This window comes from Ranitomeya variabilis, chromosome 3 (genome assembly GCF_051348905.1).
Source record: "Ranitomeya variabilis isolate aRanVar5 chromosome 3, aRanVar5.hap1, whole genome shotgun sequence".
Lineage (NCBI taxonomy): Eukaryota > Metazoa > Chordata > Amphibia > Anura > Dendrobatidae > Ranitomeya > Ranitomeya variabilis.
The window spans coordinates 486961197-486978922 of NC_135234.1; the positions used below are offsets into that span (position 1 = coordinate 486961197).

The 17726-nt window shown below is 42.6% G+C and overlaps 1 protein-coding gene across 2 annotated transcripts in view; it reads left to right on the forward strand.

Moving 5' to 3' along the window:
* Positions 1-7803, forward strand: part of NFKBIZ (NFKB inhibitor zeta) — a 49770-nt gene extending 41967 nt beyond the window's left edge. The window contains exons 1-12 of one of the 2 annotated variants that reach the window (XM_077296784.1): positions 2014-2298; positions 3117-3250; positions 3445-3472; positions 3555-3652; positions 3737-4401; positions 4590-4695; positions 4996-5142; positions 5305-5368; positions 5471-5628; positions 6020-6130; positions 6310-6477; positions 7098-7803. In XM_077296784.1, the coding sequence (XP_077152899.1) occupies positions 2097-2298; positions 3117-3250; positions 3445-3472; positions 3555-3652; positions 3737-4401; positions 4590-4695; positions 4996-5142; positions 5305-5368; positions 5471-5628; positions 6020-6130; positions 6310-6477; positions 7098-7151 (1935 nt within the window). In that variant the 5' untranslated portion in view covers positions 2014-2096 and the 3' untranslated portion in view covers positions 7152-7803. Of the gene's footprint in view, positions 1-2013; positions 2299-3116; positions 3251-3444; positions 3473-3554; positions 3653-3736; positions 4402-4589; positions 4696-4995; positions 5143-5304; positions 5369-5470; positions 5629-6019; positions 6131-6309; positions 6478-7097 lie in introns of those variants that run through there. The other variant, XM_077296785.1, reaches the window with a different exon arrangement.
* Positions 7804-17726: the final 9923 nt, after the last annotated feature.

The window sequence follows — 17726 nt, forward strand, 5'->3', positions numbered from 1 at the left end:
CGCTCCCCCAGTGAGCGCGGCCGATCGCGTATGACGTACTATCCCGTCGGTGGTCATACGGGCCCACCCCACTTCGACGGGATAGTACATCAGATGTCAGAAAGGGGTTAATGGATCAATCACTAAAACGATGTTAGCTGCTCCTTTTAAGGCAGGACTGCAATGATTTTGAAATGTGTTTTGGGGGTTAAAGTTTCATTTTCTGGGCAAATATTGACTTTGCAAGTACAGTAATTGCTGTTAAGCTGATCACTCTTGACATTCAGGAGTATATGCAAATTGCCATTAGAAAAAATGAAGCAGTAGACTTTGGAAAAATTAATATTTGTCTCATTCTCAAAATTTTTGTCCATGACTGTACACACCAGTTTTCTGTTTGGATGTGATGGTCAGTCTTTTGTTATTAATATCTGCAAGGAGTTTGCATGTTCTCCCCGTGTTTGCGTGGGTTTCCTCCGGGTACTCCGGTTTCCTCCCACACTCCAAACACATACTGATAGGGATCTAGATTGTGAGCCCAAGTGGGGGCATTGATGGTAACATCTGTAGAGTGCTGTGGAGTTTGATAGTGCTCTATAAATGGGTAAAATAAGAGGTTGTTCGTTTTTTAAAAAAATAAAGAGATAAGGAATTTTAGATTGTGAGGTACATGCAACTTTTTGACAGATTTTTTTTCCTACTTCGTTTTATGGGAGGTTGGATTTAAAGGGAATCTGTCACCCCAAAAAAACGTATATGAGCTAAGGTCACCGGCATCAGGGGCTTATCTGCAGCATTCTGTAATGCTGTAGATAAGCCCACGATGTATCCTAAAAGATGAGAAAAACAGGTTAGATTATACTCACCCAGGGGCGGTCTTGAGGTTGTGGTGTGGCAGGTTGTTTTTTTCTGGTTTCTGGAAATGTTTAAACTGTATTTATTGATCAAATCGTGAATATGTGGTTTGTTTGTGTCTTTTGTTGCTGAAGGGGGCAAGTTTACCTTTCAAATGGTGTATTTGTGAGTGTGTGGCGAAGTAATCACCGAAAAAGCAGTGCATGTTTACAAATGTGTTTGCATCTGTGACTCACCTGCAGTGAAGTGTGCAATTCTCCAATGTGCCTGAAATTGGCTGGGCAAGGAGTTCGGTAAGCTGGAAAGCCCCCAAGGCAAATGTTAGGATTTGTGATGTCTGTAAGCAGGTTTGTGGTCGTGTGCTTTGGGGTAGTGTGGTGCCACCTGCAAGTCATTTTTCCTTACTGCAGGGTTATGAAAATTGTTTAAACTGTATTTTGTGATCGCATCGTGGAAGTGTGGTTTGTTTGGATATTTTCTTGCTGAAGGGGGCAAGTTTACGTTTCAAATGGTGTATCATTTATGTGTGTGGGTGCAGTATGAACGGAGATGCAAAGTAATCACCGAAAAAGAGTGTTTAGAAATAATCGGATTATGGAAGCAGCAAATCTTTTTCCTGCAATTCTGCCCTTAGAGTGTAACCTCGGTGAGACCAGGGACAGCACGTTATTCAGGTGGCGGGCATGCCGAGTGCAGCACCGCGGCTTGCCACCAGCAGGCAGTATTGCACAGCTCCCGATAGTGACGGCCAGCTGATGTTGCCAGCCTCACTGTGTGCATTGCATACTAGGTCACATATGAAGTGTATTGTAGCGGAGAGCGGTGTGTGGCTCTCCCAGCATGGCGGTGGGCTATAAGACTTGTGTGCACCAGCATGAGTCATTAACCTGCCCAGTAAGAGCAGGAGTGTGGCTGGCGCTGCATGTGGTGACCCTCCCCCAGCCGCTGTAGCTTCCGGCTGACGTGCCTCCCTCCGGATCCCTGCAGTGGTGAGAACCGGCGACATTGCGCAATCTCGTCCTCTGCTTCCCGTAAGTCCCGCCCTAATGGCCCATCCCCCTGCACTGTACGTAGCAACAGCCAATCAGCTCCCAGGACGCCAGCTTCTCATTGGTCAGGCCCCGGAAGGCGTGGGCGCGGCGCTGACAGCTGTCATACATAACGCTGGTGGAATTTCCCACCTGTAAGTTAGTGCGAGCCCAGCAGATCCCAGCAGAGCAGATCCCAGCAGAGCAGATCCCAGCAGCAGCGCCGCGGCGGCCATGATCCTGGATCGGGTGATCGAGGACTCCCGGGAGTGTCTGGAGCAGGAGTGGATGAACAGCCCCATGGAGTTCTTCTCTGTGTGTGGCGGCTCCCCCGGCTCCGAGCCCGCGTCCTCCCCGTCACACTCCGGCTCCTCCGGCCCCTGCTCCCCCTCCTCGGACGGCGAGGGCGGCAGCTCCTGGCCCCGCACCCAGAGCGGTAAGACCTCATATTATCTACCATAGGTGCTGTGGGCACAACCTTCCCCGTACTGGCCTCCTGCGTTATGTGCTGTGGCTGCCAGTCACTATCAGTAATAATGGCATTATGAATATTGTGCTGATCGCTATCTATTTGGAGCTAATGCAGTTCTTCAGTTCTTGGCTACTTGTCTTGTGGCGGCAGGAAACCACTGGCACTTGTATAGTTAAACTCGCAGAAACGTTTGTTGCCGTGATTCAGCGTTGCTGACGTCAGCGGAGGCGAGGTGCGCCTGGGCGATGCCGACCGTCCCGTCTGCTGCTGGCAGCGTTCCCGGCCTGCGTCTCCTCCGTCAGTACAGAAGCCGGGCTCCTGCTGCATTTTCTGTCCCTTTGTTTGTTTTGCTTTTTTTTTAATTAAGTCACCACTCCAGTTAGGAAACCTTTTTATTTCCATTTTCAACAACAATATCTTCCCTTTTACCGCTGTGACATGTTTGGTTACAGTCCCGTGTTTGAAGCTTTGTGCATAGTGGGCTTTATAACTGTAGTATAATAAGATTTTCGTTTGAAGGTATCGCCCCCACCATAAACACTTCTGAACTATGGCGGTTGGCACCTCTTAGACTTTTCTACAGAATAATGAGGCAAAGAACGCTAAATAGCAAAGTGGATACAAACATAGCCCGGCCAGCTGTTTTTATGGATATTAAACATAAATCCCATTGACTTTACTGATTATTAAAGCTGACGCTATATCTACATGTCTAGCATATTAACCCTAACATGTCATAAATGGTTACAGGTATATAAGACACATGTTTTTCCACTTTTCAGCTGAACAAGCCAATGGTGCAGGACGTCAGCCAAAAGGAGCCTTTCAGGGGGTTCGAGTGAAGAATTCTGTGCGGGAACTCCTTACCCGGATGAGAAACCAGGCCGGACATGGAGCAGACGATTGCCAGTTACAGGTACTTGTCTCTGGTTTTGTTCACAGTAAACTCTGCGAGTCTTTCACCACCTATATAACTGGCCGCTAGGCAGCTGCGTTTCATAAGAGGTGACGGTGGTGTTAATGCTAGATATTTAATATTAACTTTCAGAAAGCGTTGGAGAATGTACTAGAGGATACTCATTGCATGTTTTTTTTTTCTTTCCCCACTAGAAACCAAAAAGCCCTGAACACTACACTGGTATGTATAGATTTTAAACTATGAAGTAATGTTAGGATCATTCTAAATCCCACAAATGGCTAAATGTGTGCTTTCCTCTCAGAAATAAAGGGCATATTTGGCCAGAAGCGGACTAATGATTTCATGCTGGATGCACCAGCTCCAAAGAAAGCCTGTGCCTACCAGTCCAGCTCTTTCTTGGTAAATGCGATACAGTTCTTCTATTACGTTACGGTATTATAAATTACATAGCAACCAACTAATATTTCTCTCTCTCCTATCTAGACCCCGCCAAGTACACCAAATTCTGGTGAAACCATGGATGATGCTTCAAAAACCGAGATGACTGGAGACTCAGATCTGCTGAGTTTAATGAACATAAAAAATGAGTCCCCCCAGGTGTCCCTGAACACGGTGCGAGTAGACTGGATGCACACACAAGGACAGTTTTATCAACCTGGAGCTCAGGGCTTCTTACCCGATGAATGTGTTCAGCCCTTCAGTGGTTGCTCCTCACAACATAACAATGATCAGTACCAGACTGAAGTCCCTCAAGTCCAGAATGTTTCTCCACACTATGCTGGAGACTGTAACGGTTACCCTCGGCTAGAAAACAACCAAGATACCCTAAATACTCAGGGCGTCTTTGACAGCTACGCCATAGAGAGCTACCTGTCACTCATTGACTCCCCCCCTGAAATTACAGCTGAGAAGATGCCTACAGAGTCAGTCATTCCACCCTTCAGCTTGCCTGTACACCCTCCTTGTAATCAGTTTTTAAGTCAAAATGCCGTCCAGTCTTCTCCACCAGTGTGCCACACTGAGGTCAACCAGACAAACCCGTTCCAGATCGGAAAGTCCTTCTTCCACTGGCAAATAGAACAAGAAGAGAGTAAACTGGCCATGTTATCCCCGGAGCAGCTTCTGTCTCAAGATGCAGATGGTGATACGTAAGTGGAACAATCATTTTTTTTGTGTTCATATTACAGCTGGTTCACGGTTCTGTTTGATACAAGGACAGAATCATTATACAATAGTTTTTTTTATTAAAAATATATGGTATAATTGTAAGTAAGACTGCAGTAAATTTTAGCAGGATTGTTTTGTTGTAACTCTATTTTCCTTGTTTTTTTTACAGAATGCTCCACATTGCAGTTGTACAAGGAAGACGTGCTCGGTCTTATGTAATTGCTCAGAAGATGGCATCCCTCCATATGTTGGATATTAAAGAACATAACAAGCAGGTAACATGCCACTCTTGGTACATTTCCCTTTTTTACGCTCTACTACGCAGGAGGTTAGATCATGATGTATGAAGTTCCTCTTTTCAATGCCATATTGTTAATCAGCAACCCTGATGGTGTAGAGCAGCTATCCTTATCATTCAGATAATGGAACTCAAAGTCCATTCCCAGGGGCTGGTATCACCTTACCCTGTCACCATCTCTCCTTGTCTTATCAGTTTGTTCGTTCTTATGTTTGTGTGTGTGTTTTTCTAGCTTTATTTCCTTGTTCCTTTAACACTTTCCCTTTCAACCATGCAGAGTGCCTTTCAGTTAGCTGTAGCTGCAAACCAACATCTGATTGTTCAAGACTTGATCAGCCTTGGAGCACAAGTCAACACTACGGATCTCTGGGGCCGTACCCCTCTTCATGTATGTGCAGAACGGGGATACTCGCAAGTGCTACAGGTGGGCCAGAGTCAAGCTTTGCTCAATGGCACAGTCATTGTTTTGTTTATCAGCACATTTTTTTTTTTTTTTTTATTTTTGTTTTTAAATTTGCACAGTTTAGGCAATTTCATATATTCTTTTAGTTCTAACTTTCTAATGGTTTAACTTTTGTACTTTTAGGCAATCCAGAAAAGCGCCTCAGCTGGCAATCAGTACATTGACGTGGATGCGGTCAATTATGATGGTAAGTCTTTGATAATGTTAGGTCAAGGCATTTAGTTGACACAAAGTGAATCTTTAGTTTCCTGTCGCTTGCCTTTTTAATAGTTTTTCTTGTGTTACATAGGTCTGACCCCACTGCATTGTGCTGTAATTGCTCACAATGCCATAGTTCAGAAATTGCAGTTCAGTACACCCGCAACAGATGACCTGCTGATGAAGAACAAGGCCATGGTGGACACCGTTAAGACCCTTCTTCACATGGGAGCTTCTGTGGACTCAACAGTGAGTTTCTGTTTCATCTTCATGCTTGACATTTCTTTGTACCACAGGATGGCATTCTATAAAGCAAATTCTATGAATCCACCAAGGTCTTCTCCTGTATGTATGTAACTTTACATCGCTATCCAGCGCTGAGCACCAGTGGCCATATTACCCACTCAACTGTCAGATCTCCACTGGAGCATGAAGAACTGGCAAAATATTCACTGACCATACTCTAAACACATCTGTGCTTCATTAGGAAGTAGGATGCACTTGGTAGGAACCCAGATTTCTCCACTTTCTATTTAATGGAGCATCATATGGCCCAGTATTGAAGTCTAGGTGAATTAATTTTTGTAGTGGATGATAATTCTGAATTCCCTTCTAAAGCCTGAATTAAACTTATTTACAGGACCGTAAAAGTGGAAGAACGGCCCTACATCTAACTTGTGAAGAAGCAAACCTTGAACTGATGAGCCTGTTCTTGGAGTTGCCAACCAGTCTGGTGTTTATTAATGCTAAGGTAACTGTGAGCTGTGCTTTCCTTTGGTTGTGGTCAATATTACTTTCACATACTAAGTTCACATTCAGTTCTCCTTTTTTAAGTTTAACTTGAAAATCCAATATTTGTAAAGGAAATAGTTTGAACTGCTTCCTGCTGTTAATGTTTCAAACCAGACTAAAGTTATTTCTTTTTCTCAGGCCTACAATGGAAACACGGCATTGCACGTTGCAGCAAGCTTACAGAGTAGAAGAGCCCATGTGGGGGCTGTGCGACTGCTGATGAGGAAGGGGGCTGACCCCAGCATTAGGAACCTAGAGAATGAGCAGCCTGTGCACCTTGTTTCAGATGGAGCTGTAGGCGAAGAGGTAATATTTGTGTATAGTATAGTATATTGTTAGTTTTATAACTTCAGGACGGTGACCAGTTTGCATTTCATAATGAAGTGCGAAAACATGAAGAGTATTATACAGTTTTATTTCTCTTAAAATGGCGTAGGTGTGACACCCAGCGCCCCACCGATTAGATGTTACCAACGCCGGCTGGAAGTTCTCAGATGCTGCCAGAACACATCGGCTCTGCCATTTCTATAGTAGCGGCTGGGTATTGCCAATCCACCCCCTATGGAGCGAGGATCTGCAGTACCTAGCTGCGCCCACTTTAGGAATGACGGAGGTGCTGTGTTCCAGCAGAATCCAGGAACTTCCCACCACTGCTGGCGCCAGTAACAGCTGATTGGCAGAGGTCCTGGGTGTCGCACACCACCAATCAGATATTGATGACCTGTCCTACCGATGGGGGATATGCCATCAACTAAAAAGTAGTGGCCAACCTGCACTTTTAGTCTAGAATATTATGCTGTGACTAAAGGCATGCATAAATATTTGCAAACATTGTGAAAGCATTTTGGACGGATGGATAGAAGTATACTAAGGCATGTGCATTTTTGACTCTTTCTAATGTGTCCATTTTTTTATTTCTTTTACAGATTAGACGGGTTCTCAAAGGAAAAGCGATTCAGCAACGGTTACCGTCTTATTAGGCTCTCGGAACTTTTAGACTCACGCCAGTTAGGCAGTCATTGTTATGTAAATAGGTTTGCCCAATGTAAGGGGCAAATGAAAGTTTGTTTCTATGAAACTGCACGTTATTGTTCACTATTATATAGTGACCCTAGTACATCTCCGCAATAGAATTCTGTTTTTCCCCATTTATTTTTATTTTTTGTTCCTGCTGTTAGGTGGCAGCAATCTTTTTCTATCTTGTATTTTCATCAACCTACAACATATAACTAGTAATGGGGGCTATACACAATTAGAACCCCCACACTAAAGCTGGATTTTTTTTTTTGGATAAGGAATATAGCAGTAAGATAGTAATCGCTTAGTTTGTGAATTGATCTCTATTTTAAGAATTTCTTTGAAATATCCCCAGATGGATGTACCTACAATGAAGGACTATAGTTATACAGTATATAGGAATAAGTAAAATGACTATTAAAAGTATATTTAGTTGAATATAGGTTTTTTCTTTTATTGTATTTTAATATGTATGACAAGGCAGTCGTTCAATGTATTTCTTATAAATTTATAGAGGAAGCGTTTAAGTTAATGGTATGTCTCGTAGACAAATTTTTAAATTTGTATATTTCTAAATGTTTGAATAAAAGGAAATAAACTATATATTTCAAATTATTACACGATTTTGTTTCTTTAGTACATTTGGAAAGGGGTACAAAAACTGTCCTCTTACTGCCCCACATAATTCCCTCCACTGTGCCCCCTTATATAGTAAAATGCCTCCTTTGTGACAACTAGATGGTAAAATGGCCCCATAGAAAATAGTAAAGCCATGTGCAAGTACCGTAGAAAACAGTGTCCACATTTTGCCACTAGAAAGCAATAATGCCCCATGTGTACCTTTGACCATCACAATACTTACAAAACAGTAATGCTTCTTAAGTGCCCAATTAACATCTAATAATGTCCCTGGAGTCCCCCCCATGTACAGCTCCCTATACCTCCCCTATGAATAATGATGGTTCCACAGCTCCACTATACACCGTATAATGCCCCACAGCTCCCCTGTTTAAAGTATGATGGACCCACAGCTCACCCAAAACAAAGCATAATGGTCCACACACTGTATAATGCCCTCCACACTTTTAAATGGTGCCCACAGTAGCCTCCACACTGTATAATGACCCCCACACTATATGAAGGTCACCACAGTAGCCACCACACTGTATAATGTCCCTCACATTAGCTCCCACAATGTATAATGGCCCCTAAAGTAGTCACCACAGCGTGACAGCCCCCATAGTAGCTCCCAGACTGTATAAAGGCCTCCCACTGTATGATGACCCCCACAGTAGCCCTCAAGCTGAATAATGGCTCTGCATTAGCTCACACACTGAACAATGGCTCCTGTATTAGCTCACACACTGTATAATGGTCCCTGGATTAGCTCCCATGCTGTATAAGGGCCCTCTGATTAGCTCCCACACTGTGTAAGGGCCCCGGCATTAGCTCACATGCCATATAATGGCCCTGGCATTAGGTACCTGTATAAGGGACCCCGATTTAGCTCCCACACTGTACACGCACCCGCCATTAGGTCCAATGCTGTATAGGGCCCCCTTATTTAGCTCCTATGCTGTATAAGGGGCCCGGCGTTAGCTTCCACACTGTATAATAGCCCCCAGATTAGCTCCTACTCTGTATTGGTGCCCCCTTATTAGCCCCCACACTGTATAATGTCCACGGCATTCGCTCCCATGCTGTATAAGAGCGCTACCATTAGGTCCTATGCTGTACAAGGGCCTCCGGATTAGCTCCCACGCTATACAATCAAGGCTGAAAGTTTTGGCATTCTTGACATTGTTTCAGAATGATTTCTCCCAGAAAATGATTGCAATTACACATTGTTTTGCTATACACATGTTTATTTCCTTTGTTTGTATTGGAATAACACAAAAAAAACAGAACAAAAGTCGAATTGGACATAATTCCACACAAAACCCCAAAAAATGGGTCTGATAAAATTGTCGGTACCCTCAACTTTATATTTGGTTGCACACTCTTTGGAATAAATAACTGCAATCAATCGCTTCCTATAACCATCATCGAGCTTCTTGCACCTCTCAACTGGAATTTTGGACCACTCTTCTTTTGCAAACTGCACCAGGTCTCTCATATTTGAAGAATGCCTTCCACCAACAGCAATTTTAAGATCTCTACAGGTGTTCAATGGGTTTTAAATCTGGACTTATTGATGGCCACTTAAGAACTTTCCAGTGCTTTGTTTCCATCCATTTCTGGGATCTTCTTGAAGTATGTTTGGGGTCATTGTCCTGCTGGAAGACCTATTACCTAGGATGCAAACCCAGCCTTCTGACACTGGACACTATATTGCAACCCAAAATCCTTTGGTAATCTTCAGATTTCCTGATGCCTTGTACACAGTTCCAGAGGTAGCAAAACCACTCCAAAGCATCTTCACCATGTTGGCAGGTACTGTGTTCTTTTCTTTGTATACCTCATTCTGTTTTCTGTAAACGGTAGAATGATGTGCTTTACCAAAAAGTTCTATCTTGGTCTCATTTGTCCACAAGATGCTTTCCCAGAAGGATTCTGGCTTACATACATTTTGACAAACTACAGTCTTGCTTCTTTGTCTGTGTCAGCAGTGGGGTCCTCCTGGGTCTCTTGCCATAGTGTTTCATTTTGTTCAAATGTCGACCGTTTGCGCTGACACTCAAGCGGTCGAGCAGGCTCAGGGTGCATTAATTTCTTTGGATCTTGATTGGAGCTGCTTATCCACCCTCTGAACTATTCTGCATTGCAACCTTTCATCAATTTTTCTCTGCCATTTACGGTAGATTAGCTACAGTGGCATGGGTTGTAAACATCTTGATTATGTTGCGCACCATGGACAAAGAAACATCAAGATCTCTGGAGATGAACTTGTAACCTTGAGATTGTTGATATTTTTCAACAATTTTAGTTCTCAAGTCCTCAGACAGTTCTTTTCGCTTTCTGTTCACCATACTTAGTGCAGCGCACACACACACATGCAATGCAAAGTGTGAGAACTTCTCCCCTTTTTTTCTGGTTTCCGGTGTAATTTTCATATTACCCCAGCTGTTACGTGACACAGGTGAGTTAAATCGAGCATCATATGCTCGAAACAAAGTTGTTTATCCACAGTTTTGGAAAGGTGCCAACAAATTTGTCTGGCCCATATTTGGGTTTTTCTGTGAAATTATATCAAATTAACCTTTTTTTGTATTCCAATATACAGAAATGAAACATAACGTATTTAACCAAACATTTGTAATTACAATAATTTTGGGGGAGAAATGCTTCATTTTCTGGAACAATTTCAAGGGTGCCAGTACTTTTGGCCATTACTGTATAAGGACCCTGGCATTAGCTTCAATATTGTATGATGGCCCCCAAATTAGTTCCTATGCTGTATAAGGGCTCCCAGATTACCTCCCATGCTGAATAAGGGCTTGGGTACTAGGTCCCATGCTGTATAAGGGCCCCTGCAGTAGTTCCCAAGCTGTATGCAAGGGCCACTGGTATTAGGTCCCATGCTGTATAAGAACCCTGGCATTAAGTTCCACACTGTAAGGGCCACTGAGTTTGCTACCACACTGTATAAGGGCCAACGGATTTACTTTTAAGCTGCTTTGATGCCCCCCAAACCCATCACGTTTTAAATAAAATTAAAGGCACATAATCCAGGATCCTGATGAGTCATGCGGTTAAGGTGCCGTCATCGCACGTGACGTGACTTAAGTCCTGTGCATGCAATTGGCACATCACCTGCGGTCTACAGATCAGAGAGCAGTAGCGCAGAGAGATGGTACCACCCTGCTCTTCCACAGAGATTAACTACAGGATGGGCCATTTATATGGATGCACCTAAATAAAACGGGAATGGTTAGTGATATCAACTTCCTGTTTGTGGCACATTAGTATATGGGTGGTGACCATGGCGGCCATTTTGAAATCGTCCATTTTGGATCCAACTTTATAAATGGCCTTAATGTGGTGGTGCACCATCTTGGGTGTCAGGTCCAAGCATTCCTACATGAACAGTTTCCTGGAAAGTGGATTGGTCGTCGTGGGCCAGTTGAATGGCCACCAAAGTCTCCCAATCTGACCCCCTTAGACTTTTATCTTTGGTGGTCATCTGAAGGTAATTGTCTATGTTGTGAAGATATGTTGTGCAGCATCTGAAACAACGGATACTGGAAGCCTGTGCTAGCATTTATTCTGCAGTGTTGCTATCAGTGTGTCAAGAGTGGGAGAAGAGGGTTGCATTGGGCAGCACTTTGAACACATTTTATAAGTGGTCATGACTTGTAAGTAACTCATGAAAGAATAAAGTTATGTTAAAACCAAGCACACCATTGTTTTTCTTGTGAAATTCTCAATAAGTTTGATATGTCACATGACCCTTTTCCCATTGGAAAAAAAAAAGTTGGATCCAAAATGACCAACTTCAAAATGGCCGCAATGGTCACCACCCATCTTGAAAAGTTTTCCCCCTCCCATATACTAATATGCCACAAACAGGAAGTTGATATCACCAACCATTCCCATTTTATTTAGGTGTATCCATATTAATGGCCCACTCTGTATATTGGTACGCTGACATAGTTAACGGTAGCTTCGGGTGGGCTACTCCAAGAACAGGGCTGACTGTACCCTCTGCCTGCCCTCCGGTAGCTATGCTACTGGTTGGACCCTCTACCCATCAGACCATTTTACGAACAGATCATCCATATTATAAGACCAGACAACACTTCAAATAAAAAAAACTTCATCTTATGTTGTTGGAGAAAAAGACTTCATGCTGTTGGTGTAGATTGAGAAAGCGATGATGTCTCTAATTTTCAGGTTTCTTAGCACTCTGGTAAAGACCATAATGCAGGGTCTTGTGTAGAGCCGTATGTCCTTCTGTCACATGACAATTGTATCCAAATCAAGCAAGCAGAGGACTTATGTAGGAATTTTCCTCTCAGATTCCAGATCAACACTTAAATAAAACCCCAAAATAGGATTATTAATATTGAGTGCTCTATATCTGCTGTGCAATAAAACTTTAGTTTCCCCATTTGCCTGTCTTAGTACGTGTGTTGCTTCCCCTTTTTTTTTTAATCAAAGCTAGACAATCATTTTACATACAGGTGCATCTCGCAAAATTATCAAAAAGTTAATTTATTTCAGTTGTTCAATACAAAATGTGAAACTCCTATATTATATAGACAGACTGATCTTTTTCAAGTGTTTATTTCTGTTAATGTTGATGATTATGGCTTACAGCCAATGAAAATCCAAAAGTCATTATCTCAGTGACTTAGAATAATTAACAAAAAAACCAAAAGGTCCTTTTTATTCTGTTTCAGTAGGCTCCACAATCTTGGGGAAGACTGCTGACTTGACAGATGTCCAGAAGGCAGTCATTAACACACTCCACACAGAGAGTAAGCCACAAAAGGCCTTTGCTAAAGAAGCTGGCTGTTCACAGAGTGCTGTGTCCAAGCATATTAATGGAAAGTTGAGTGGAAGGAAAAAGTGGTAGAAAAAGGTGAACAAGCAAACCAGGATAACCGTAGCCTTGAAAGGATGGCTAAGAAAAGGCCATTCAAAAATTTGATGGCAATTCACAAGGAGTGGGCTGCTGCTGGAGTCATTGCTTCAAGAGCCAACACACACAGACATATGACATGGGCTACAAGTGTCACATTCCTTGTGGTAAGCCACTCATAACCAATAGATTACGCCAGAGGCGTCTTACCTGGGCCAAGGAGAAAAAGAACTGGACTTGCTCAGTGGTCCAAGGTGTTGTTTTTAGATGAAAGTAAATTTTGTATTTCATTTGAATATCAAGGTCCCAGAATCTGGAGAAAGAGTGGAGAGGCACACATTCCAAGCCGCTTGAGGTCTAGTGTGAAGTTTCCACAATCAGTGATGGTTTGGGGAGCCATGTCATCTGCTGGTTTAGGTCCACTGTGTTTTATCAAGTCCAAAGTCAGCACAGTCATCTACCAGGAAATTTTAGAGCACTTCATGCTTCCCTCTGCCGACAAGCTGTTTGGAGATGGAAATTTAATTCTCCAGCAGGACTTGGCACCTGTCCACACTGCCAAAAGTACCAATACCTGGTTTATAAACAACAGTATTTCTGAGCTTGATTGGCCAGCGAACTCATCTGACCTTAATCCCATAGAGAATCTATGGAGTATTGTCAAGAGGAAGATGAGACACCGGACCCAACAATGCAGACGAGCTGAAGGCTGCTATCAAAGCAACCTGGGCTTCCATAACACCTCAGCAGTGCCACAGGCTGATCGCCTCCATGCCACGCCACATTGATGCAAAAGGAGTCCTGACCAAGTACTGAGTGCATTTACACAACATATATTTCAGTAGGCCAACATTTTGGATTTTAAAATCATTTTTCAAGCTGGTGTTATAAAGTATTCTAATTTACTGAGATAATGACTTTTGTGTTTTCATGGGCTGTAAGCCATAATCATCAACATTAACAGAAATAAACACTTGAAATAGATCACTCTGAAATGACTATATAATATGAGTTTCACTTTTTGTATTGAAGAACTGAAATAAATTAACTTTTTGGTGATATTCTAATTTTGTGAGAAGCACCTGTGTGTCTCTGATGCTCACCACTGAATGTACATGTGGAGGTGAGGGTTGTATAGGGCCTAAGTTGATTTGTAAATGTAAATTTAGTTTTCATTTTTTCCTCCCCGTCTGTAAATGGAACCTGTCACCATGAATAATACCGTCAAATCTGCAGGCCCCATGTTATAGAGCAGGAGGAGATGAGTGAAGTGATATCCAGTTTTGTGAGAAAAGATCCAGTATAACCGGTGTTTTATCATTTAATCCTTCGCTCTTTCTGGGATTTTCAGTCCAGTGGCCTGTCCTATCAGTGACTGACAGCTACCTCTGTATGCACAATTATGCAAAAGACAGCTGTCAGTCACTGATAAGACCTTCATCTGGACTCTGAAATTGCAGAGGCTTAAATGATAAAACACCGGTTATACTGGATCTTTTCTCACAAAACTGCATATCAGTCTTCTCAGCTCCTCCTGCTCCATAACAGTGTGCCTGCAGATTGCACTGCATGATCATGGTGACAGGTTCCCTTTTATGAGAACTTTTTTTGTGGGAAGATGAATTGTGTCAATGAAAACCACAAAATGTACTGAAAAAAAGAACGAACGTCAAATTGGGGTGAAATAGTAAAAAAATGTAATTCCACAATAGTTTTTTGAGGGTCTTGTTTTTACTGTGTACATTATACTGTGGACATAATCTGGCGACATGATTCTTCAATTCAGCACAACTTTCACAATACCAAACATACATTTTTATTTTTTTTTATAAATAATTCCGATCTTTGTAATAAGTGTCCCTATTTTATGTGGCCAGTGACTTTTTTATTTTTCTATCAATGGAGCTGAGTGCTCTTTTGCTTTGCTTGGTGAGTGTAACTTTTTATTACTACCCTTTTGGGGAATTTACAATGTTTTGATCACAGTTTATTCGTTTTTCGAGGGCTAATAGATGACTGAAAAAGCCATATTCTATAGCATTATGTGCCGATACTTCAGCCATCATAGCTTTAGAAACTTTTAGTTTTCATTTGCTTGCAATGTCAACTCCTGTTTTTGTACTTTTATCACTATTTTTTGTGACAGATCCTTTTTAGCAGCAGTTTTTTTAAGGCAACATTTATATTGACATGATGGCACTGGATTTTCTCTGCATTTTAGCTCAAGTCCAAATAATGTGAAACCGGTGTATCCCTTTTTATTGTAGGGACAGTGTGTAGCTCCAAAGAGTTATCTAGAGCCTTTATCACACAGGAAATGTCATATTACAATATGCTTTATTTAATCCCTTACTACAACTAACAAAATACAATTTTACGAGACCCACCTATAATAAAGGGTATTTATGCTGGTCTGACGTATGCTGTACAAGATTATCAATTCGATTGGCTCATGTGTTACCCCTGACAGGGTGTCCATTCAATTAAATGGAAAACCCACAAGTTACATTTTAGGTTATCAATGTCCAAATATTATGTGTCTAAAATATGTTTGCTTTTAATAGACAGTCTATTGTGTGTTATGGCAAACGTTACCACACCCAATGGGAAGAATGTCAATTACCCGGATGTTATAGTAGAACAGGAGTTCAGTGATTCATTTGTTTTCAACACACACTCGATGATCTGCACGTATGGAGGTTTGTTCATTAACACTCTTGTTACAGTAAAAAAGTATTTGTCATGTACTTTAGTCTAAATAATTGCATCGGCTCCTTAAAGTGTCTGTCCAGCACTCAGACAACCCTTTATTAAAGGGAATCTGTCAGCAGGTTTTTGCTATGTACTCTGAGGACAGCATGAGGTAAGGGTTAAAACACTCAGGGATATGTCACTTATCAGACTGTGTGCTGTTGTTTACTTACAATGAGGGGTTTACCAGAATTAGATTATCACTGCCTGGACTAGGTCACACATGCCTGTTAGGGTACTGTCACACAGTGGCACTTTTGTCGCTACGACGGTACGATCCGTGACGTTCCAGCGATATCCATACGATATCGCTGTGTCTGACACGCAGCAGCGATCAGGGACCCTGCTGAGAATCGTACGTTGTAGCAGATCGTTTGGAACTTTCTTTCGTCGCTGGATCTCCCGCTGTCATCGCTGGATCGTTGTGTGTGACAGCGATCCAGCGATGCGTTCGCTTGTAACCAGGGTAAACATCGGGTTACTAAGCGCAGGGCCGCGCTTAGTAACCCGAAGTTTACCGTGGTTACCAGCGTAAAAGTAAAAAAAACAAACAGTACATACTCACATTCCGGTGTCTGTCCCCCGGCGTTCTGCTTCTCTGCACTGTGAACGCCGGCCGGCCGGAAAGCGAGCACAGCAGTGACGTCTGACGTCACCGCTGTGCTTTTCGGCTGGCGCAGACACAGTGGAGAGAAGCAGAACGCCGGGGGACAGACACCGGAATGTAAGTATGTACGTTTTTTTTTTTTTACTTTTACGCTGGTAACCACGGTAAACATCGGGTTACTAAGCGCGGCCCTGCGCTTAGTAACCCGATGGTTACCCGGGGCCTTCGGCATCGTTGGTCGCTGGAGAGCTGACTGTGTGACAGCTCCCCAGCGACCACACAACGACTTACCAACGATCACGGCCAGGTCGTATCGCTGGTCGTGATCGTTGGTAAATCGTATAGTGTGACAGTACCCTTAGACCGACCACACACCCTCCTCTGATAAGCAGCTCACTGTCAATAGACAATGTACGCAAAAGCTATGGTGGGGGCAGGATTAACTTTCTGAGCTCTGCCACATGCTACAGTGGCATGTAAAAGTTTGGGCACCCCTGATAAAAATGACTGTTAATGTGAACACTTAAGCAAGTTGAAGATGAAATGATCTCTAAAAAGCTTAAAGTTAAAGATGACATCCTTTGTATATTATGCAAATATATATATATATATATATATATATATATATATATATATATATATATATATATATATATATATATATATATATATATATATATATATATACACACTCACCGGCCACTTTATTAGGTACACCATGCTAGTAACGGGTTGGACCCCCTTTTGCCTTCAGACCTGCCTCAATTCTTCGTGGCATAGATTCAACAAGGTGCTGGAAGCATTCCTCAGAGATTTTGATCCATATTGACATGATGGCATCACACAGTTGCCGCAGATTTGTCGGCTGCACATCCCAAAGATGCTCCATACAAGGCAGGATGGATCCATGCTTTCATGTTGTTTACGCCAAATTCTGACCCTACCATCCGAATGTCGCAGCAGAAATCGAGACTCATCAGACCAAGCAACGTTTTTCCAATCTTCTACTGTCCAATTTCGATGAGCTTGTACAAATTGTAGCCTCAGTTTCCTGTTCTTAGCTGAAAGGAGTGGTACCCGGTGTGGTCTTCTGCTGCTGTAGCCCATCTGCCTCAAAGTTCGACGCACTGTGCGTTCAGAGATGCTCTTAGGCCTACCTTGGTTGTAACGGGTGGCGATTTGAGTCACTGTTGCCTTTCTATCAGCTCGAACCAGTCTGCCCATTCTCCTCTGACCTCTGGCATCAACAAGGCATTTCCGCCCACAGAACTGCCGCTCACTGGATTTTTTTTCTTTTTCGGACCATTCTCTGTAAACCCTAGAGATGGTTGTGCGTGAAAATCCCAGTAGATCAGCAGTTTCTGAAATACTCAGACCAGCCCTTCTGGCACCAACAACCATGCCACGTTCAAAGGCACTCAAATCACCTTTCTTCCCCATACTGATGCTCGGTTTGAACTGCAGGAGATTGTCTTGACCATGTCTACATGCCTAAATGCACTGAGTTGCCGCCATGTGATTGGCTGATTAGAAATTAAGTGTTAACAAGAAGTTGGACAGGTGTACCTAATAAAGTGGCCGGTGAGTGTATATATATATATCTTTTACATCCTAAAATTACAAAAAGGAAAATGGGCCTATGCAAAAGTTTGGCCA